The sequence below is a fragment of the Diadema setosum genome, chromosome 1, assembly GCF_964275005.1.
Source record: "Diadema setosum chromosome 1, eeDiaSeto1, whole genome shotgun sequence".
Classification (NCBI taxonomy): domain Eukaryota; kingdom Metazoa; phylum Echinodermata; class Echinoidea; order Diadematoida; family Diadematidae; genus Diadema; species Diadema setosum.
This window is the reverse complement of record NC_092685.1, coordinates 11,919,528-11,942,899: the sequence shown is the minus strand read 5'-3', so window position 1 is coordinate 11,942,899 and position 23,372 is coordinate 11,919,528. Positions and strand designations below refer to the sequence as shown.

The 23,372-nt window shown below is 39.4% G+C and overlaps 1 protein-coding gene across 1 annotated transcript in view; it reads left to right on the top strand.

The window, feature by feature from the left end:
- LOC140234150 (polypeptide N-acetylgalactosaminyltransferase 2-like) overlaps nucleotides 1-17,763 on the top strand; it is a 131,997-nt gene extending 114,234 nt beyond the window's left edge. The window contains exons 9-14 of the mRNA XM_072314230.1: nucleotides 4,787-4,913; nucleotides 10,044-10,136; nucleotides 11,944-12,027; nucleotides 13,821-13,947; nucleotides 16,124-16,243; nucleotides 17,016-17,763. Of these exons, the coding sequence (XP_072170331.1) occupies nucleotides 4,787-4,913; nucleotides 10,044-10,136; nucleotides 11,944-12,027; nucleotides 13,821-13,947; nucleotides 16,124-16,243; nucleotides 17,016-17,177 (713 nt within the window). The 3' untranslated portion in view covers nucleotides 17,178-17,763. The remainder of the gene's footprint in view (nucleotides 1-4,786; nucleotides 4,914-10,043; nucleotides 10,137-11,943; nucleotides 12,028-13,820; nucleotides 13,948-16,123; nucleotides 16,244-17,015) is intronic.
- Nucleotides 17,764-23,372: the final 5,609 nt, after the last annotated feature.

Here is a 23,372-nt window from a genome sequence, read left to right as displayed (position 1 = left end):
CCACCTTTTGAGGTGGTCGATGGGTGGTGATGCGAAGGACGATTCTCAGCAGAAACACACCGGGTAGCGAAATTCGCTGTGTACCGGAAGACTAAAATTATTGGGAGCTTTTGCCTGCGCTTTTCAAATCGGTTCAGCCCACACTCCGACACTTGTGTACACAGCGACCGTAGTTTTGCACACATCACACCTTGTACCAACTCCTACTAAATACATGAGGTGGTACAGGTGAATTGCGTGCATTCATCGTCTATAATTGTTTGTGTGCCCAACAGCCTACTAGTATCATACTATATACTCTGATTTTTACACTGCGTTCATTTTCCCATAATATCGTATCGTCTCGAAGTTGTAGATTCCCTAATTCGTTTTCGCTGGAATACTAACGTTAGTATGTCGGAGCCCCTAGAGAGCATTAACTGGACCCTGCAACGATTCCTAATAACCAAGTGGCAGGATATGTTGGTGAGGGGCATTTTGAATGGAAAGACTAAACGAAATTCAGTGGCCTACCACAAAATGGCAGTGCAGATGCAGCGTGACCCGATGTGTGACCTGAAAATATGTTGACTTCTGGATTCACCGCATTTTGCACGTCACCTCGCATTCACCACATATTTTATCACTCAGTAGAAACAGCTTGAGTGGTCGTAAAATATGAGGTGATGCGGAAGACAAAATTCGCGGTGATGCAAGGTGATGCGAGGTGCTCTCAGTAGAAACACGCTCTAAGAAAGCAGAGCAAACTAGAAAAGCACTCTTAGAACACAGACCTCTGCCAAGCAGCTACTTTCCACCGATGATGGGAGCAGTGATTTAAAAAATGTTCAAGATATCACTTTTTACGCCATAAACCCTCAGCTGTGCGGTGCGCCTTGCTCTAGCAGAAACTAGAGCACACACTTTAGTGCGCATACGGATACCTCAAAAATGCGCAGCTTGAACTCCAAAATTAATTGACCTTACCTGCCAAAATATCAAAAATTCTTCTTAAAATCCATAAAAATTTCTGCATCACAACCAAAATTTAATCATCTATTCCTTGTGTAATTGTAATTCTCAACCTTTCCTTCCAGTTTCATCTAAATCCGTGCACAACTTTTTGAGTTATTTTGCACACGGACAAACAAACCAATGGTAATGAAAACTTAAACCTCCTCCCTTGGCGGAGGTAAAAAAGAAAGCATGCATAATTTTACACAGGTGAACGTGTTGTAATGGAATTACATAGCTACATTTCTGAAATATGTGAACCTCCTTTGTCATTATCCTTGTTCATTGTTGTTTATTTTTGTTTGTTATACCCCCGCCAAACGAAGTTTGAAGGGGGTAAATAGGAATCAGCGGACGGTCGGGCGGTCGGTCGGGCGGTCGGGCGGGCGGGCGGTCGGTCCGTTGCAAATCTTGCGTCGCGAACTACTTCCTCAGTTTTCAACCGATTCCCATAAAACTTGGCACAGATGTGTGCCTTGGGTTGTAGATGTGCAAGACGTATTTTTTGACAGTACCCAAAAGTATGTTGCCATGGTAACGGCATATTATGGGCAAAAATGGGTACAAATCTTGCGTCGCGAACTCCTCCCACAGTTTTTGATCAATTTTTATGAAATTAGGTACAGATGTTCATCTGAATATGTTAATGTGCAAGACACATATTTCCGCAGTGGCAAAAAGTGCGTTGCCATGGTAACGGCATGTTATTGGTAAAATATAGGGCAAAATGCTTCATGGCAAAACTGCTTCATGAGTGTTCTTCCAATTCTCATGGAATTCATATTGAATGTTTGTCTTAGGATATAGGTCAGCATGACACATTTCTTGACAGTGACAAAAAGTATGTTGCCATGGTAACAGCTCACACATTATGAGCCAAAATGATGGAAAATTTTGTGTTGCAAACTACTTCCTCAGTTTTTGCCCAATTTCCATGAAACTTGGTACAGATGTGTGCCTTTGGTTGTAGATGTGCAAGACGCATTTTTCGACAGTACCCGAAAGTACGTTGCCATGGTAACGGCATATTAATGGCAGAAGATCAAGGAAAGGTCTTGCGGATTTAACTACTTCCTCAGTTTTTTGACCAAAGCTTATGAAATGTTGTTTTGACCAAAGCTTATGAAATGTTGTTTGGCGGGGGTATAACCAGTCGCTGTAGCGACATTTCTAGTTTTTGTTTGTTTTTTTCTTGCTTGAGTATTAGTTTCTCTGCTCATGGACCACAATAAATTTCTCAAATTGATACATGGAGTTGTCAATTTATGTACTACATGATGTGAAATTATGAAAATTGTCTGGACTTCCCCATTAAATCCACTGAGAATAATTCATTATTGGACGCCATATCTGGAGCTATCTGAGCTTTGCATATCCCTTTTGTCAAGATGTTAAAGATGTTCATTGAAGTTATGGAAATGAAATTTGAAAAAAAAAAAAAAAAAAATTGGCAAGCAAGAAACTTCCCTTAATTATATTCCGGTGTTCCTCCCATGCAATCTTAGGTCTGGCTTGTTTTAGATCCTATTGTAATTGAAAGTTAATTACACAATTAGATGCCCCGATTCAAGCAGGCAACCTTCCGGAACAAGTCAGCCCTGGAAATGTGCCATATTGCTGCAAATGATATTGAGTGTGTGTGTGTGTGTGTCTTTCACCTGTGACAACTCCGGCCCTGTCCACTCACAGCCAATGAATTATTAGCCTTTAAGGCTGTTGCCTTGAGTGCATCCTGCTTAAAACCCCATGGCAGTCTGCTACTTTCTTTCCCCCCCCCCCTTCCCACCACCTTTTTTTTTCTCTGCGGCTGCTTTCACACGTATTGAAAGGGCATAATGTCGGTTACGATTATAATGACGCATCACTAGGATCACGATTCAAATGATGCCTTGTGGCCGTGTGTATGGAAAACTGGAATTGCGGAGGGTGATTTGAATCGTAATTCAAATCATATAATTCAAATGATGCTCTGGAGGTGTTTTCTAGTGATACTTCTCCAGAATTACATAACAAAATACAGTTGAACCTCTCGTATCCGGACAAGTCGGGACCGGGGCTCATCCGGATAAGGGATTTGGCCGGTTATGGGAGACTCAATGCTTTATACATGTACATATACATACACATGTACTGATGTAGCCCATTGTAGTACCACATGTAGTAATGTGTATACTGCAACCTTTTCATTGTTACACTCAGTAACAGACCCCAAAATAGAGGTTTGTGTTTGCAAGAATAAAATCATTTTCTTTTATAAATTCTTGGGATGATTAACCTAAATAATTATTAAGAAATGTATCAAGTATATGTAATTCATGTGTGTTTGTGTAGGAGTTCTCATGGAGTTGGGAATCCCCCTTTCCTCCCGTAATTATAATATAAAAAAAAAAATCACGGCGAGATTGCGTCCGTATAATAGAGAGATCCGGATAAAGGGAGGCCGGATAATAGAGGTTCAACTGTAGTCAACAAGTACGGATCTACCTTCAAATCATGTTTTAGGGGGTTGGGCTTACAGTGACCTTTCAACCACTCCTTCAGAAAAACTGCACTTCTTACCGCTCTGAAGAGTGGTTGATGGGAACTCAGAAAGAAGCCACATCTCCTCTGCTTGCTCTGAAATTCAAATCCACAGAATCTGGGAAGCCTTTCCTTGGTTGTGTGTACAAACGATAATCCTAATTGTAATTGTAATCATAATTGTAATATGAGCATTACAGTTATGTATCTCGACCCGTGTGAAAAGGGTCTAAATTTCTCTCTCAATCTTTCTTTCTCCCTTCTCTGTCAATCTCAGCCATAAGGGATAAGGGGAGGAAAGGGTAGGGGCTGGAAGGGAAAGACTGGCTTAAAGGGAGAGCTATTAGGAGGGGAGGAGGAGGAGGAGGAGGAGGTGGAGGATATTTCAGTGATCTGCAACACCATCAGGAGGATGGAGGGAAGATTTTTGACTCTCTCGACAGTCAAATATTTTTTCCAGTCTTTATCAGGCTTCTTCACACACACACACCCAAAGTTTATGGTTTTCAAAACTTAATTTTCAAGACATGATTTGAAACCGATAATTTCTGTGTGTAGACACACACACACACACACACACACAAAGTCATCTATCAGGATGCAAAAATCTGTCCATATAAATTTTTTTTTTAATGATTTACCTCTCAATTTTTTTGTGATTATATAAGAATTCACCTTCTATGCAGATGGCAAATGTAACAGTTAATTTGTTGTCAGGACATTTGTAAACAAGAACACCTATGATGTAGACCAGAGGTGTTAGCTCCATATGATGTAAACAGTACGATACCAATGTGTACATACTGCTCAGGTTAAAACAACAACAACAACAACATAATATGAAAATGCATCAAACTCGTTAAGCTCCCAATCAACATAATGAGTGTGCCATCACGATTTAAAACAATTGCATTCCTTCCATCTCAAGTATGCATGCCAGAGTGAGCTATGGATCTGCCAACTTTCTGATACATCTAATCTAACATGATAACGAGATGATAATTTTTTTTTCTGCCTTATCAAGTCAATATATCTTTTCCAGGCCATCTACCGTGCTCAGCAAATGAAGGCGTCTAACCTATTAAGTGCTCTCTCCAAATGCAATGTGTATTATTAATATTGTCAAGAGGATGATGTCGGTGATGGTATCTATTGTTATCATAAGAATAGCTGTCATCAGCAACATCTGAATTGCCATCATCATCATCATCATCGTTGTCACTATTTGTTCAATGTATTTATTCAATGTATGTTCCTTCTTTTGTGTCCCCAGAAATCTCTTTCCGAGTGTGGCAGTGCGGGGGCAGCCTAGAGATTATCCCCTGCAGCCGGGTGGGGCATGTCTTCCGAAAACAGCATCCATACACCTTCCCAGGGGGCAGTGGCAACGTGTTTGCGAGGTAAGCCGCACGGGAATGCACCCACAAAACAACTCCCACTGTGGTATCTCAGAGCTGTGTGCGATCCAGACTCTTAGCTGGAAACAGAAAAGACTTCAGGACGGTTGTGAGCTATGGTGACGTCATAACTTGTCGTTAAAAGTTGATTAATTCATGTGCTTACTGTAAAAGTGGAAATTTTCGCGGTGTTGAAATTTTCGCGCATTTCGCGCAACCAGAAACTAGCGCGAAAATAAAAACACGCGAATATTTTTGCTTGCCATACGTTCCTGTGCGTGATGTCTTGATTCCACGGAATTAAAAGCACGCGAAACTCTTCTGACCCGGCCTAGCGTGAAAAATTAGTCGCGCGAAAATATCCACTTTTACAGTATTTCTGTAGTTGTAGTAATGGTAGTCATTTTAGTAAAAGTGAGTAGCAGTGTAGTAAGGTTGTAGCAGTAGTTGTAGTATTAGCGTGCAGAGTAGCATTACGAGTAGAGCTTCTTGCTTTTTATAGGCCTACTCTTCATAAAAATAGATGTGTGTATTCCCAATGCATGGTCAATGAATTAATATAATTCAGATTTTGATATCATGAATATTGAATGATTTGATTGATTATGTGTGTATGAGTGAACACGCAGTTCAATAGCTAATTGATTCACTGTTGTAAGCAACAAAAAAGAAAAGAGAGGCATTTAGGGGGAAAAAAAGAGAAGTGACTACACAACATAGCATTCATGTAATATGGCATTTGATTTTGCTGCAGCAAATTGCTTCCCCATTGTTTGCATGACTCACAATTTTTTGTTTTGTTTTGTTTTATTGGGGTTTTTTTTTCTTTTGGCACAGCAGCAGTCCCTGGCTTGAAACATACAAGAATAATTTTCAATTTGCTCGTGATCGCATTTCACATTTCCATTCAAAATTTGCGGATGAGTTGCTGATGGTGCAGAATACACGCATCATTGTGAACACCTTCCCAGTCTGTCATCGTATACCAGATTCAGCCGAGAGCAATAATGTCGTACTCTTGGGGTAGTGCCGTGGCTGATGCCTGCTATCATTTGACCCCAGAAATCTTTTCTGCCACGTTTAGTAATGTATGAAGCTAGAGGAACAATAAACGTGAGACTGGATTCCCCCCCCCCCACCAAAAAATAAAAAAAAAACCCTTGCTTCTCTTGAAATGTCCACAGAACTCATTTTGATTTCTTCTTACTCCCTCGTCGATCATGGCTGTTTTATTTTTTGCTCACTTGTTGTTTCTTACTCTCGTCAAGAGAATCCATCAGTACAAACGATGAAAATCCAAGATTGCAGGATCTTTCTGCTTTGAAAAACACTCAAAATTTAGCACATACTGCACTGCCAGAGGCTCATATTGCAAAAGATTAAAATTCCATTGTTTCAGTCTACATAGAGGCATGAAAAGCAAAAACTATTTTCGAGTATCATTAGCATTTTTTTTTTCACTTTGACTAGCCTTTTGTTTTTCTCTCAAATGTATGTCATGACTGTGTTGATTAAGTTGCTGTATGATCATTAGCCTGCATTTCCAAGAATATCTCATGTCATAATGCTGTGTGTGCATGTTGGTTTTGGCATTCGTGAGTTCATCCAAGGCTTTTTTCACACATACTGATAGTGCGTAATTTGAATCACGATTCTAGTGATGTATCAGTAGAACCGTGATTAGAATCATGATTCAAATGACCCATTTTGGCCGTGTGTGTGCAAACCGGAATAGCGGAGGGTAGTTTGGGTTGTAATTCTAATTGTGAGTCAACTGATGGTTCGCAGGTGTTTTCCGATCACGATTTTCCAGAATTACTGAACAAAACAGCCATGTGTACGGATTGACCTCCAATCATGTTTTTTTGGGGGGCAAAGCTTTAATAGTGACCTGTCAACCACTTCCGCAGAAAAACCGCACTCCTGAAATCCCCACACTGCAGTCAAAGCACGCGCTGCATGCCGCTTAAGAGTGATTGATGGGAACTCGCAAAGAAGCCACGCCTCCTCTTCTCACGATAATTGTAATCATAATCGTCATCCTAAATGTAATTTATCAGAGCAATTTTGTTTCTCGACCGGTGTGAAAATGGCCCTAGTCCGCTACATGATTATGATGATGAATGGGGATAGGTGGCAATCCTTCCTGGCAGACAAAAGAGATCGGTTTACATCTCGGCTGAAACAAACTGAGTCCTCAATCCATCAACTGAATTACACGGGGGTCTGAAGAGGTCTGTGAAGAGGTTTTGAAAAGTGTGGTATCGCTGAGCTTGTGCTGTGCCACGTTTTGGCACAAATTTCCGTGACCACTACAGTGCTTCGGACACCACCCACTCTATTACCCTGCCATATTTCTGTCCAATATTTTAGGTAAAGTTTGTTAGCCACTGGAAAAGTAGATGTACCAGGTAGTGTTCCGTTTAAAAAATATATCAAAGCTAACTGCAATTGCGCATTCTTGAGGTATTATGGCATGCTGCTAGTGGCAGTCAGGTACAGTATACATCTGTTAGTACTGCTTGTAAGTTTGCTGCTTAAGACGTCACTGGTACACATGTAGCTTGGAATAACAGCTGCTGTGGAATGGATATATATGTCCATTGGTGAGAATTCTCCTCTCCTGCTTCCATTATTTGCAAGAGGGCAGATAGACTTTTACTGGTATGGACCATGACCACTCTCAAGCAGACAGGCTTAGCAGTACGAGTTATGACATCTGAAAAGGAAGGTACATTAGTTGTGCCCAGCCTGCATGCTAAGGACTGTTGTGAGGATACTGATGTTAGCACAGGCATGAATTATTATACATGGAGAGATAGTTTCAGGAGTTTTCATGTACCATTTCCACCAGCAGGGCACAGCATCATTTTTTTTAAATACTTTTTTGTTTTCTTTTCTGTCTTTCATACTATGACTCCTCCTTTAGCTACTCTGGCTACTCAGTTGATACGACAGCAAATGTACACCCTATAAACTGAGTAGAAGTAGGAGGGTTTCTAATGGAAGCTGACATCTTGATAACACACAGTGAAGGGTTTCAGACAATGAGTATTCTTGTTTATGATTGCACAGTTTTAACAAGGTTTTCTTTTTTTTCTTTTTTTTTAAGAAGCAGGATTGTTTCAAATGTTGAAACAAGTCTCACTGCCTGGCACAAACCGCCAATGATATTGCATAGAATGAATCTGTCGGAAGCCACGGTGCCTGTCAATCAAACTGGCAGCTGCCAGTATACACGCGTGCTAAAGTCTGTACGAACACGCATGCACCACACAAACATACCCAGAGTGCGTGCTTTGCTGGCAGAAGTGAAATGGAAATCAAGCCGAGCTCTGCCTCCTCCAATGTACTTTAGAGGTCAAGCGATTCAGATTTCAGACTTGCACCCAGAATCGATTGGAAAACACGGCCAGACTACGGTTTGCCAAATGTAATTAGGGGAACCAATTGGGAGGAGCATCTATGGTTCAATGTGCTTCCAAACTGATGAAAATAACCTCATTATCTTGGAGCCCGTTTCTGAACGTGATTTCAAACGACTGCGTCTGTAAGTCTGAAACCCCTCAGTGTTTCCGTGCAGACCCACAGGTGCCTCCTGCTGCAATGCAGCCTTCTCCAGGGGGAACGAGCCTCTCAGGGTACTTTTATTCCAGCAGACATTCTACTGTGTGCCCGCCAGTTTTCATTGTTTGCGTTGACAGTCGCAAAATGGCATGCCCTCATGTGCCGGGGGTCATAGGTCATGTTCGCTGAGGCACTGTGGGTGCAGATGGAGAACTGCAGATTAACTCATCGATATGAAATGTGCTAGCCTTCTATTCGAAGACTTTCAAATTGTTTTGATAAAGTTATAAATCAAGCTGCATTCTCCCCCCCCCCCCCTTCCCATCCAAGTTTGCAATTGGAAATCAGTAGATCATCACAATTTTGGCATTACTCCCTGAGTGATATGGCACCTGTAGAGATTGCCTTTAGCGTGAGCCTCGGTTTGTTGCACGATTAATGGGTGATTCATCTCCTTCCCTGCACATCAGAGTATTTCTGCATTAGACCTTCATCATAACTTTGTAAATGAGTCTCTGAAGGGACATGCCATATATCATCAGCTGTAATATTTAGCAAAGCTCTCAGTCATACCTCTTTACTCTCTACATAGTTCTCATAATATATTAAAAACCACAAACATTCGCAGCCTGAAACTTTTGCATATTGGAGCCGACGGCATTTTTCGCAGCGTAAGACTTTCATGAATTTGCGACTGGCATTTAATGCGTTGTGTACAGACAAAAACTTTTGTGAGCATTTGATTCCTTCCTATCTTGGCTCCGCTTCAGAAGAACACTATTTTCTGCAGTGCTTCACCACAACAAATTTCTTGTCCTGTGTTTCCATTTTCTCTTTTGATGAATCCGTGTAATTTGTAGTTGTTGGTTTAAAAACTGCATTCAGGATGGTCCATGAGGGGTTTGAGCATGTTGCTGCACCTTGCTCAAGTTCTTGTACAACTTCCTCAAAAGCCAGCAATTAAACATACTGTGCAACATCTTCAAAAATTGGTGACGAGCTCAAAATAAAATGCAATAAAACATGCGAAAAGCGTGTGCAAAACTTGAGAATAATCAAACTACTGTCCTTGGAAAATTTGTGTGCAAAGCACGAGACAAAACATCAAACAGAAACAGCACAACCAGAAATAAGTCATCATTTATAGGCCTTTAAAAAAAATGGAAACCTGCCTGATCATGGATGAGTTACTAAAATCTTGAAAGATATTATGTCATGTCCACTATTTCTCTCACTTTATATATATTCTTATTTACAATATTACCATTTTGACATCAAAGAAAATGTACTTATTGTAGACATGAACTCGATCTCTTTAATAGCAATACAAATATTAGGATTCGTATATGATGCTACAATTACCATGCATTTGTTTGCTATTTATTTTGAAAAAAAAAAAAAAAAAACACCAGAGGGCACTTAAAACATGATTCACTTCATACCATATGAAGGCACTCTAGTGAGGGATGATATATTGTAGCAACTCTGATATCTAACTCTTCCAAAGTGCTCTGTGCAATACACTGCAATGATAAATATGTTTGTACTTTTCATTTACATGTGCAGGAACACAAGGAGAGCCGCCGAAGTATGGATGGACGAATTTAGAGAATTTTATTACGCTGCCGTGCCTTCTGCCAGAAATGTACCTTATGGAAAGTAAGACCCGTGCGCTGAATGTCAGCGATAATTGAAGTATGCCCTTCAATGTATGAAGAGGCTCGTAATTGTCATAAATTACAGTAATTGCCAATAATTGCAATTATCATGGCAACGAGTATCACATATGCTGACAGCTGACTGGATACTAATTAGACTGTTCGCAAGGCAGCCGCTGCTACTGTATCTCTGTAAGTTGCAGTGGCTATGTAACATAAAATGAGATCTAGATTTAGGACAACTATTCTAAATTCCTGAGTGCGATTGGTTAAAGAGACTGTACAGTACTGGTTGAGGTGAGGATTCAGTTTTATAACATTTTTAGTGAGATAATGAGAAACCTCGTATGAAATGTGAAAGAGCATGTAATTTAAAAAAAGGATTCATTATTTATTTGATGAAAATTGGCCTTGAAATGGCTGCGATATCCAAAAAAGCGATCCTAATAAAATTGATAAGCCACGACTTTTATTAGGATCTCTTTGTTTTACCTCGTTTTTAGTTATCTCAGTCATTTCAAAACCGATTTTCATCAAATAAACTTTTGATTCCTCTTAGAATTGTATACTCTTCAACAATTCATAGAGTGGTTTCTAAATATCTTGCAAAATCATTACAAGTTGAATCCTCACCCTAACCAGTACTGTACAGTCCCTTTAAAGGTCCAGTTTACCTTTGGGAGTGCTGATTTCAAAAATTTTCAAGATATCACAGTTGATGCACATGTGTGGGTGTATTGTATCACAAAACATCCTACCATATAAAATTTTTGCAATAAAGCCTATAATATGAGGAGATATTAGTGTTTTTCTCAATAAACCGTAACTGTAGACGGTTTAATCCGGAAACATTTTTATTATAACTATTGTTCACATTTTGTGTATTTAACAACACTTAACATTGATTATACGGATTCAAATTTTTACAGCGGTTGTTTCTAGCCCTAACTCACATTTTAGAACTATTTTGAAGCATTAATATTGGGTTTTTGTTTCATCTGCAAATGGTAAATTATGCCTGTAAGCTTCATAAGATGTTGTGTGTAGGCTTTTACCAGTTATCAGAGTGATGTGTGAGTAATTAAGACATTGAGTTTATACACTATCTCATTGATATAGCTCAACTTGAAATCAAGACTTCATAAGACATAAGATAATCAGACACCCATGGTGTTCTACTATCATTGCTGATTTTGTATGTGCATACTTTGTATCTATGTGTCGATGTCTGTATGTTTCTTCAAGATTTGTGCTTTTTCTGGTGATAGGATCCACATAAAAGTTCCATTTATTGACAAATTTGTGGTCACTGGGAGAAAAGTGCTCACTTCTTTCAACCTTATGATATCCATTTCTCGATGGGATCATCTTAAGTGTTTGAAGACTGATTTGTATGCCTCTTTGTCAGTGTGCTGGGGAATTATTTTGAGTGTTACCAGTTGCACTATGGGAATGAGGATCCAAATGCTTACAGCCTATTGCTTTTTACCGAGCTACTGCTAATGATAGCTGCTTACTTCTGTCAGCTGTCCATGGTACAATGTGAGTATTTTTGTCAGCCTTTAGCAGCAGAAAGGCATTCAGTCTTAACACAGTTTTAAGAGCTGGTGCCTTTCTCCCGCTCCGCCGTCAATAATCCAGTCTTGATGCTATTTTTACCCCCCAATCAGGCTGGTTCTGGAGGAGAGAGGTGCCAATCTAAGCCAATATCTTCCATCTACCTCAATTCAAGGGTCCATGATTGTGATCACTATTTTTTTGTCTTTCTTCTCTCACTTTTTTTCTCTCTCTCTCTCTTTCGTTCACAGTATCCAAGGTAGACTGGAGCTGAGAGAAAGGCTGAGGTGCAAGCCTTTTAAGTGGTACCTTGAAAACGTTTATCCAGAATTAAGGTGAGGACCCCGAACCGCGAAGAAATTGATGCCGTTGGATTTTGGTGAGGGGCGAAGGGAGTTGGGGGGGGGGGGGTAGGTGAATGGGGATTACTTTAATATTTTGATGTAGGCAGAGTCTAAGCATCTTCATTGCCAGTGCTTTTTTGTCAATCACAAGTTAAATTTTGCTTCGCTTGACTGCTCTGAATGTGTGTGTGTGTGTGTGTGTGTGTGTGTGTGTGTGTGTGTGTGTGTGTGTGTGTGTGTGTGTGTGTGTGGCGGGGAGGAGGGGGCGGGGGATCTGTTCTATGGCACCTGTAAAAGCATTCCATCATCTGCACATTTACCAAGAAATTGAACAATTATTTTACGTGACCAAAAAAAAAAAGAGAGGGAATAAACATGAATCTTTTAACTGAATTTTGCTTGAAGAAGAAGAGTATATCTGAGGGCCATTGATTCTCTTTAGAGTGACGTGTAAGTCTGTACAAACATGCAGACTCTTTGGCACTGTGCATAATCAACAGGGTGCCAGTACGTAGTAGTTGCTGAATTGAAGACAAGTTGTTGGCGAGGATGAGTTGCTTATAGTTAACCCAGAGCTGTTTGACCTGACTTCAGTTTTAATGGCAGTGTGGTGTCAGTGACTGAAAATCAAAACAAAACAGCATAACAAATGATATAACTAGATCTGTCGTCTTTGGGACATGATACATATATGGTATAAGTTTGAAATTGATAGGCAGAGGACTTTCTGACCTAACCTCTACACAACTTTTGAGGAGAAATAAGAAGAAGAAAGAATCCGTACAAAAACAGAAGGTGATCCGAGAGGATACTCGGATCAGCTAATTCTAAGCGCTACATTGTCTGGTATTAGGTACGTGTAAGTGTGGGCCGTTTAATGAATGTTGTTTTTGATGCACTTGTGTATGATCACTGGTTATAGTAATATTTTGCTGTGGTAATTTGCACTTGTGATAAAAGCATGCTTCAAGAACATTTCCTCAATCGAACCCCTGTGTATGATCGTAAGAAACAAAGAAATCATTGTCTTTGTATATCATTGCCTTTAGTTTCCTCTAGCATCTGTCATTAACTGTATATTATAAAACGATGAATGTTTACATATGCATTTCGATTCCCAAATTGTGCGAAAACCATGATTTGCGAAATTAGAATGCATGCAAAGTTCTTGTCTGCACTATATGTTTTGAATGCCAGTGGCAATTTGTAAAAATTTCATGCCACAAAAAAGGCTGTCGGCTTTAATTTGCGAAAAATGTCATAATATCTTGCTGTGCAGTAACAAAAGGGTTGAATTAGGAATGCTGGTGTCTTATTATGGCTGTGAATTGAACATTATCATCTTATGAGAAGCCGGTATATCTTAAATAAAAGTTGCCAATTTTGGCTCAGAACCTCCTCCCAGCCCCCCCCCCCCCCCCCCATACCCTGTAATATTTTGCTAGAGACAATTAGGGTGTCACGTCTCATGCAGATAAAAGAAACCTTGTGTCAATCACAGGCACATCAAGGAAGCTAGCTGTCATACAACTAGACTGTCACTTTGTTATTTTTGTTTGTTTGTCTGTCAAGTTTTCATACAGACCAAAGTGATTCCACTGTAATATTTGAGGTGGCGTCTATGTGAATTGGCGAGACAGTGCCCAAGGGCTATCATAATAAGTGAAGCAACATCTTCTTTCCCACCCCCCCCCCCCCCCCGAACCCGGAAAAAGGAAAAAAAAAAACTCTTTCTTTCCTTTTTCAAAATTTTCTTCTTCTCCTCCTTCACTGTTGTTTTCCAGAGTCCCAGATAAGCAGGATGTAGCATTTGGCTCCATTCAGCAAGGTGCAATGTGTATGGACACATTAGGCCACGTACACCAGGGCACGCTAGGACTGTATGAGTGCCACAACAGTGGGGGAAATCAGGTAAGCTCAGAGGGGGCAATGCACTCTGGGGGATAATCTCAGTGATAATCCTGCTCATTATGCCTTACATTACCGACAAGCAAGATGGCTATGCTCAAAAGAACACAACCATAGATAGACTACAGAGAAGTGAATAACACATGTCAATTATAGATCTCATCCATCCTTTGTTACGTGTACATAAGGTGGTTCGATGATTTATTTCAGTCATATTTCTGTCACATTTGCATTCTGGAACCTGACAAATCTTTTCTCTTCAGCAGCCGTTTGAAGTGTTTTGATAGTTTACGTCTCTTCTGGTTTAATTGTGAGGGCTATAATTTTTGTGACATTGTTTTGTTATTTATTTCTGTTCCTGTTAATTCATAGTTGTCCAGACAGACTTGTGCTCGTCATAATTTATGAACAATATGTTGCACATTCCTTAGGCAGCCTACAAGCTAACCATACATCTCTGTGAGTCATGAATGACTCGAGACTAAAAAGTAAATTTGGTGACTGCAAAGAGTGCTGAGTCATTCAGAGTTAAAGTAAACCCAAGAACATTCACCACAGGATAATGTATGCACATTTTACTCAACCAGATATGGCATGATTATTAAAGACGGGGCAACAACCCTGACCAGAATTATTTAATGAATGGCTTACACGTATTATGACTCATTCATTGTAATGATTCATTCTTCATGTAGATTAGATGCCATCAGTCTTTAATGTTAGGGAAGTGGATTTCAGATTCGCCTGATGTGATAAAATGTTGTATACCTATAACATTTGGGGAAGTGGATTTCAGATATGTCTCATAAAATGAAATGTTGTACGGCTGGAACATTGAGAAAAGAGGACTTCAGATAATCCTCTTATAATTTAATGTTGTATGCCTGTAATAGTGAGACTTGGAAAAGTGTTTCAAGTTGATGTCATATAAGGTAATGTTGTATGCCTGGAATGTTAAGAGAATTGAATATCAGATTAGCCTGACATGTCATGAAATGTGTATATGCCTGTAACACCAGTAGCATCAGATTTCATATTAGTCTCATATGATGAAATGTTGTATGGCTGTATCATTCGGGGAAGTAGATTTCAGTTTAGCTTGATTTAAGTAAATGTTGTTAACCTTTAACTCTAGGGGAAGTATTTCAGATTAGTTGTGTATACATAAATGTTGTGTGCCTGTAATATGGGGTAAGTTAAGTTCAGATTGGCCTTATGATTTAGTTTGGTTAAGATAACAATAGAACAATGGAAGACATGGACTTCAGAGTTGCCTGATTTGATTGAAAGTTAAATGCGTGTAACATTCAGAGGAGTGATTTTTTTTTTTTTTTTTTTTGCTTTTTGCTTTAGACTTGTTATGTGCCAGTTGCGTTGGGAAATTATTTCTTCAGATCAGCTACATACGTTACCTGAAACTACCCCTCATCATACCATGACTTCATTTTTGATGCAGGAGATATTTGATATTATTGACAGTAGATATACTGTATGTATCACATCACAACGATTTCCTTGCAACATGTAGCTCAAGGCATCCTATCAATTACAGCAAAATTGAAGAAAAACCTTGTCTGCAGAGTCTAGCTTTTTTTCTTTCTTTTTTGAGCTGTTGTCTTAAATTTCATCTCTCTTGATTCTTCACACGAGCAAATTCTTCATTAGGTGCAATGTCAATGGAAGGATGACATAAAAAGCAACAACAAATGATTTGTCAGCTGATTAAGTTTTTAAAAAATGTCATTGTCAACCACTTCACATAGTATGTATACATATATAATGCAAGTACCTGACTTTGACAAATATACAACAAATGTGTAACGAAGTGAGGTCTTTAGGAGGGGAAAAAGAAAAAATAACATGGTGATTGCTAGTTGTGATGATGTGGTTTTGTAGCATTAAAGGGATACATCAGTATATCTAAAATTGTGCACAAGAATATTGAGAAAACATGGAAATGCACAAACTGGTTGTGATCTGTATCAAATAACAGACACATCAAATTTGTTCATGAGCTGTTCATTTTGTCAGGACTTTCATTGATGGCAAACAAAGCACTCCTGAGATTATTCATCCAAGTTCAGCATAAAATATGTGAAGACTAAACATTTACTGACGGTACAATTTTTTTTTTTAATGCTAGTATTTGCATGTTGTTGTCATTTTGCCGTTGTTCCAGGAATTCTCCTTCACGAAGGACAAGCTAATAAAGCACTCAGACTTGTGTCTGACAGTGCCAGAGAAGAGGGCGGGGACGGTGATCGTACTTCAGGTCTGCCAGCCCCATAATGCCAACCAGGTGAGTGAGGATTTATGTGTTGTCCGTTTTAGATTTCTCCCCATACAGCTTGCCAGCCAGCCAGTAGTTTGGTGAAGAATATATTATGCACAGGTCCTCAAAGAAAGATAATCCTGCATTAGGAATATTTCAAGTCTACCGAATGAACATTACAAGTCTTTTTGACAGCAAAAATGTTTGGTTTAAAGGGAAAATTGAAAAAAAAAATGATCTCACTCTTGAGATTGTTAATGTGTTTGAAATTCTTCAAACAGCAAGAAATGGTCAAATTATTCAATTGTATGGGGGCTCCTAAAATATTCATCACTCAAAACATGTTTTGTGTTTACTTTTTTCATCTTGTATTCCTTGTGAAATTAGCAGTTTTTTTTGCATGGCTGTATACCTCTACTTGATTACATAATAGTGCAAGAACTATGCAACAAAGTTGAAGCTATGATGGTACAGGCATAAGCCATCCTGGAGCAGTTTGGTGATTTTATTATTATTTTTTTTTTTAAATCTGGACATAGCTGCAGTATAGATGTCCATTGTTAAGGTCAAGTTGGTATTAGATGTTCCCATGGGAGTGGAGATACTTTACAGGCACACGAACATTACACTACCTCTCTGACTTTGTATGATATATCGAAAGTATTCAGCCATTAATGTAATAATGAAAGGCACTATCAAGAATATGTTATTGTCATTCATTTTTTTAATATGAAAGTCCTCATTACATTTGTGACCTGGCATTTTTTTTTTCTCTCTCTTTTCTGTCATACTGTCCCAGAAATGGGAACAGACGGATAGCAAACGAATGTTCCGCTACCAAGGCACAGATTTATGCTTGGACAGTAAGGACCACAAATCAAATGGACTCCAGGTCCAGACGTGCAGCCCAAGGGCCCTCAGTCAACACTGGAAGTTTTCAATGACTAACATCGCTCACTGACACCGGACATCATCAAAGAAGGCCTTTTTGTCTAAGCCCTCCCCCCTCCCCAACTCCATCCACGCCCCTCCCGTGACTCTTCTTGTCCCTAACAGCCCTTCCCAGCATTTGTATTTTTGTATCACAGATGTATAAAGAAAATTTGAATGAGAGAAATAAAAAAAAAGAATAATTAAGTGCTAGAAAATGACAAATATTTTTCAAACATTCGTACAATAATCAACTTGTTGATGTTGATCATTCTGTTTTTGTTTGTGAGTCTGTGTTCAGTGTTTTCGATAAACTTTCTTTATTCAGTGTGACACTATGATTGTATCGTGTAAAAATGAAGCAGTTTGTTTCCAAAGATAAGGAAGGAAAATAAAAAAATGCTCTATCGCTTGAAAGCCTGTATATTATGTCTCAAAGTGACTCTTACACAATACCTTGACTGCATGTACATGTGAAGAGCATCCGTGATCTTAGCTAGCTTGTCTTAGAGCATAAGACTGCAGTTAAAGCAGATCTATAACATTTTTTTAGTTTGCCATGTACACTTTTCATTCATATCAGACTAAAATTTCACCCTGATTACTCTTTGCTGCTACACTACCACTTAAAGAAAAAAAAATTAAATTTTTTCATTTCAATACTAGTGTGAAATTAGAAACTCTTAGCAATAGTTGAAGAGAAGTAAAAATTAGCCAAGCTTTATACCACTGTTATTTGGGAAGGGAGGGTGGATATGAGGAGAGGGAACAACCTCAAAGCAAAGCTATAGGACCAGTGAATGGGAGATGAATCTCAAACCCCCCTTCCCCTCCTTGCCCCCATCCCCCATCCCCCACCTCCCATCACCTCCTCCTCCTCCTCTTCCTCCTGGTCTGCCCTCCTCCCAAGAGAAGATGTATTTGGTGATGCCTTTATACCTCGCCAAGCTTGCCTCCCCATGCGGAAGCGATCTCATCCGTGAAGGATTCCCGATGCCGGGCATAGTCCCCGTCCCCGCGGGGGAGTTGGGAATCGTGGAAGCTGGCTGATGGAGTGGAAAAAAATCTGTCGCCACCACATGAGGTGCGCCTTCCTCTCAACCAGAGCACCGCCATGGGAGATATTTGCAGCATTTACATCACTCATATCATCCCCCCTCCCATCTTGATGCATGTGGTGAGCGGTCTCCATGGTCATTCTCGCCAGCTGGAAGTGAAATCACAAATCAGTGTTTCTAATATGCAGATTGCAGCCAGACTGCAGTGTTTGCAATGTTTGCAGACGAGATGACTCTGGTAGTGGCGTCACGGTTCACCAGCCCCAGCCCAGCCCGAATGGCTGTGGCACGCAATGGCCGTGTGTAGCCAGCGTGTTGCCCCTTGTTGCCCGCCCCGTTTCAGTGGTCTGCTCTTGCGTCACTGCAGTACTCGACAGCAAGGATATGAGAAGCCGTGTTGGAGTGAGCCCTTCAGCAGCGCTGCCACATCTCCCTGATATTACAACAGGCTCTGTAGAAGACTCGATACATCTCTCATATTCTGACAAGAAATATGAAAGCTTCCATGATCTAAATACGTTGAATGTTGGCAGTCCTGCTGTAGGGATCATCCAATAAGAATGATGTATAGTTAAGGTAGCAGATCCACATCAGAGCTTATGAATGATGCTGGGAAGGAAAAGAAAACATTTTGTGGTGACATCCACAAGATGATAGAAGTTACTCAGTCCCCATTTCCCTTTGATACCTTTTTCCTTTTTCTCCATTTAATTCTACCACTGTCAGTAAATTCATCAGGAATACCTGTATCCATCTGCAAATGGAAGCTGTGCACAGACTTACATTGCATAACAGTTTCTGGCAATTAGTGAATGTGTAAATTCACAACCGAAGCCTGTATTGGTTGACAAACATTAGAGGATCAGTCTCTGCTATTGTTTTTGCTGAAGTAAACAGAAAGAATCAGTTTCTTCACAACTCCTGTAGTTGTCTATTCTGCCAAATAGGAAATCATGCTTTCTAAACACTGACAGATCCATATTCTCAAGTGACTTGATTTTTTAAAGTATTTCAGTGTTAAATACCTTGTGCTTATTTGAGCGGGCAGATCCGTCATGGACTTTAGATGTAAACAATACATGTATCTGTCAATTGAAAAACAAACAAACAAGCATACAAATGATTCAATTTCAATGTCTAGTGATATATCTCCGTACATTTTAGGTGTAATTTTAGGCAAATACATTTAAAATCAATGGCCATAGAATGGCCATAGAAAATGGACATTGCCCTTTAAAATACTGACTTGTTTATGGCAGTCCTGTTGTGAACTCAATAATGTAGAAGTGTCCAGGAGACACGATTGTCAGCTGTTACCTACCGAAAAATTGTGTGCTGTCCGAAGTTATGCATTGACCATTCTTGACATAAAACAGCTGTACCTCCTGATTACAGTGATTTGAATACATTTACTGTAAAAGTGGAAATTTTCGCGGCGTTTAAATTTTCGTGCATTTCGCGCAATCAGAGACTAGCGCGAAAATAAAAGTACACAAATATTTTTGCTTGCCTTGATGTATGATTATGCGGAATTAAAAACATACGAAACTCATCTTACCCAGCCGAGTGCGAAAATATCCACTTTACAGTATGAATTTACCCATATTGTATGTCATGGTGTTGCGAAATGCTGTACCAAGAAAAATGTGCAGATACTGACAAAGATACGTGCAGAATGCTTGCCAAGGTTTAACAATGGAATTGTGATAAATGAGTTATTATTAAACAATGTAGAATAATGACTAAAAATTACTGCAATCTACAATCAAACAGCTTTTGTATGTACAACATGTGGTTGTTCCCCCATTTGTAACCTTTTTTCTGTGGTTGAATGATATCAACAGCTTGGGCCCCATTATATCAATATTGCTAATATTTAAGAATGACCTAATCCTACAATTTGTTAAGTGTAAACTATGTACTTTACTGTAAAACTGGAATATGGACATAGCTACCTGTTCTGTGTTTCACAAATTCTGTTACGCAATCGGACCAAATCCATCCATGTTCTAATTTCTGTATAAGCTGTGATGAAGAGCCCAAAGTAAGCAGGTATGTGTGATATCATCAGGTCAGTAGTGCAAATTTCAGGTCTTATATTACAAATGGGCAAAGTAGTTCAAATAAACCTACTGTCATTTGTTTGGAACTGCTACCTACAAGGCATCTTCCATGATGTCATACATGATGGAAAATAGATCAATGGGCAAGTCATGACTTGTCTACTTGAGCTGTCATTTTAAGCCATATCAAGTGTGATTTACTGTTTGAAAAGAACTACGGTGTGATTTGTGAATGATCTCTGCCTCACAATTAACACTCTGGAAAGTTCCTGTATGCAGTAGTTCTATGATTAGTTAGAATGGAAAGGAAAAATCTACCGTACTTCACAAGGGTTCCCTTTTCCCTCTGATCAGCATTATTCAGTGACACGCCGTTAAGTGACTTTTACCTCAGAAACACTGGATAGTAATCACCTTACCTCTGCACGGTTTAAGGGATGCGTAAGTGTAATCTTCAAAGTATCATAGATATGATCATGTGTTACCCTTCTCATATATACTATTAGGATAGACTAGATGATAGTGCAGACATTGAATTTGAAATATGATTCTTGCCTTTGATTTTGTCGTTTCATTTTATTTTTATGTGGGAGCTCATTCAGATGTCTTGTATGGTGCTCTGTACATCGACTTTGATGCTAAAATGCCAAAGTTAGACTCTGTTAGGCCCTATGGAGTCTTTGTGTGCTAATCGCAGTTGACCTGTGGGATTAATGAACATTCAAGTTTTGAATGAACGTGAATTTACATGCTGTGGTGATTTCACTGGGGAAAGTAGATATTTTAGAATGTAGATAGGCTTGTTCATTTATTTTGGAAGTTCATGAATTCAATGCGTATTTAATCATGGGAATAAGAAATCAAATGACATCGTCTGTTGAGAATGAGAAGGGCGTTAAGTTGTCTCCACCACTATGGGTTTAGTGGCAACTTAACGCCCTTATCATTCTCAACAGATGATATTTAGTATTCACTTGAGCAGAGAGGTTTTATACACGAGTGCAAATATTGAGAGTGCATGTATGACTATTCTGCAGGAAGAACATCTCTCACTTGCGATGAAAGTTACCCAGAACCAGAGCTTTTAAATAAGGGAGAAAGAAGAATAAAGTGTTGAATCATTTTAGAATGACTGCAATAAATTGTGAAACCTCCATTTGATTAAAACCAGAAATTGTACTCTCCTCTGTTCCCTCCCCCCCCCCCAAAAAAAAAAGAAGAAGTGGAAAACAAAACAACGAAAAAGGATTGGGCAGAACAAGAAACTAATATTTCAGTGAAAATGACATGTCTCTCAAGGTACTGACTGAAAAAAAAGAAAGAAAGAAATAATCATGATGAAAAAAAAATATGCTGTCATCTTGCATGATAGATTTTTTTTTTCTTTTTTTATAGTCAGAGGATCACATTTGTCGAGGGTGTGGTTAGATCAAATTGCAGTGCTTGAATTAATGCATGATCGATCATTTGCCGAGGACACACTTGAGAGATTTCCATGGGAGTTGTTTTGCAATGCAGGCATTGAAAGTTCAACAAAAGTATTGGCCCATGTAGCAGATAGGGGAAAAGAGAGATTTTATGGGGGGGGGGGGGGGGGATCCTTTTCATGTGGACGGAGATGCTCCACACCTCCCGTAACTTTTGCTTCCATCATCCAGACAGTTCAGTGTGAGAGGATGAGAAATTTCAGGGATGTGCAGTTGGCAGCCCTTAAATGAGGTTCTCTGCCCCACCCCAATCCAATCCTCCTTTGCAGTGCTAGCCAAGTGACGCTCAAGCTCCCACGCAATGCTACCACAAAGAATGTTTGAATGTTACTCAGTTTTATGCTTAGTAGACTTAAAGGGGCACAAGTAAGATATGTGAACCCACAATGAAGACCTTGATTGTGCAAACCTGTATGTAGCATTAGTAGCCTGCTCTGACTGTAATTGATGGTTCAATGTGTGCTCAAAGATGCAAGTGGCTGTTGATCTTTGCCTACCGAGCAAACAGTGTTTGGGAGAAAAAAAAATTAATTGCCAAATAACTCAAAACAATGCAAAAACAAGGCATTTTTACCTAAAAAGACCAGCTTACATGTGCAGATTTTCTCACAGTTTGTTTTTCGCTGTATGTGTAGTTTTTTGTGGCAGGTCATTTTTCTATTTTTCTCGTATTATGTTGTCAAACAATCTCTGATTATAAGTTCAATCCATTTCAAAGCAGTTTGTATTGTATATTTGGCAACTTAATATTAGTAGAGAATGAACAATGGCAGGAGAATCTCTGCACATTTTGGTGAGTTGGTATTTTTTCACTTCCTGAATAAACAGCAAAAGCAATCAGTAGCAGGAGCTGCTCTAAATAGAGCTTGCTGATGTGATGGCGATACCGTGTGACTGATGACCACTGTCAAAGCACACATCATAATCTGAGTGTTTTTCGGTTCAGCCACATAAAGAGCTTTCTAGCAGTATATCATGCAAGAGTGTATGCCTGATTTATAGTACATTGTATGTTACATTTGTAACTGTGTTCTCCTTCGGATAAACAATCCCAATGAAATTTCATGCTGCAATGTGTGTGTGTCGATGTGTCATTTTGGACTGCTCTGCTTGATATACAGTAGAACCTCTATATAAAAGAGGTCAGATGTGACAAAACCCTCTTAAAACAACCTGATTTTGCAGCTCTAAAATCTCAGTATTTCTTTGGGGTTTTTTTGCACCCTGATGTAACATGGTAGTTGCCACGGTTTTTAAATCTTCACCATGTGAGGTTCTCCTGTACATCATGCAGAATTAAGAACACATCGTGGACCGCCCGTCTGTACAAATGTAAAACATATTTCCACCACAGTGTCAACATAATGGATGCTTGGACTGTAGAGGGATTTCATAGCAAAGGACTTTTGGGATACATGTATGTCATCTAAAGAGGGGATACAGTGTATATTGTGACAAGCATGAATAAACATGTACGCTATGCAGTGGGTATTGCAAGAAGAACAAATACTGTAGTTACTGGAGTAAGTATCAAGTTTTTGTTTTGTTTTTACAAATCAGTACAGTATTTGGTTTAGGTTCATTCCTATGTATGCACCATACATATCTTATAGAAGAG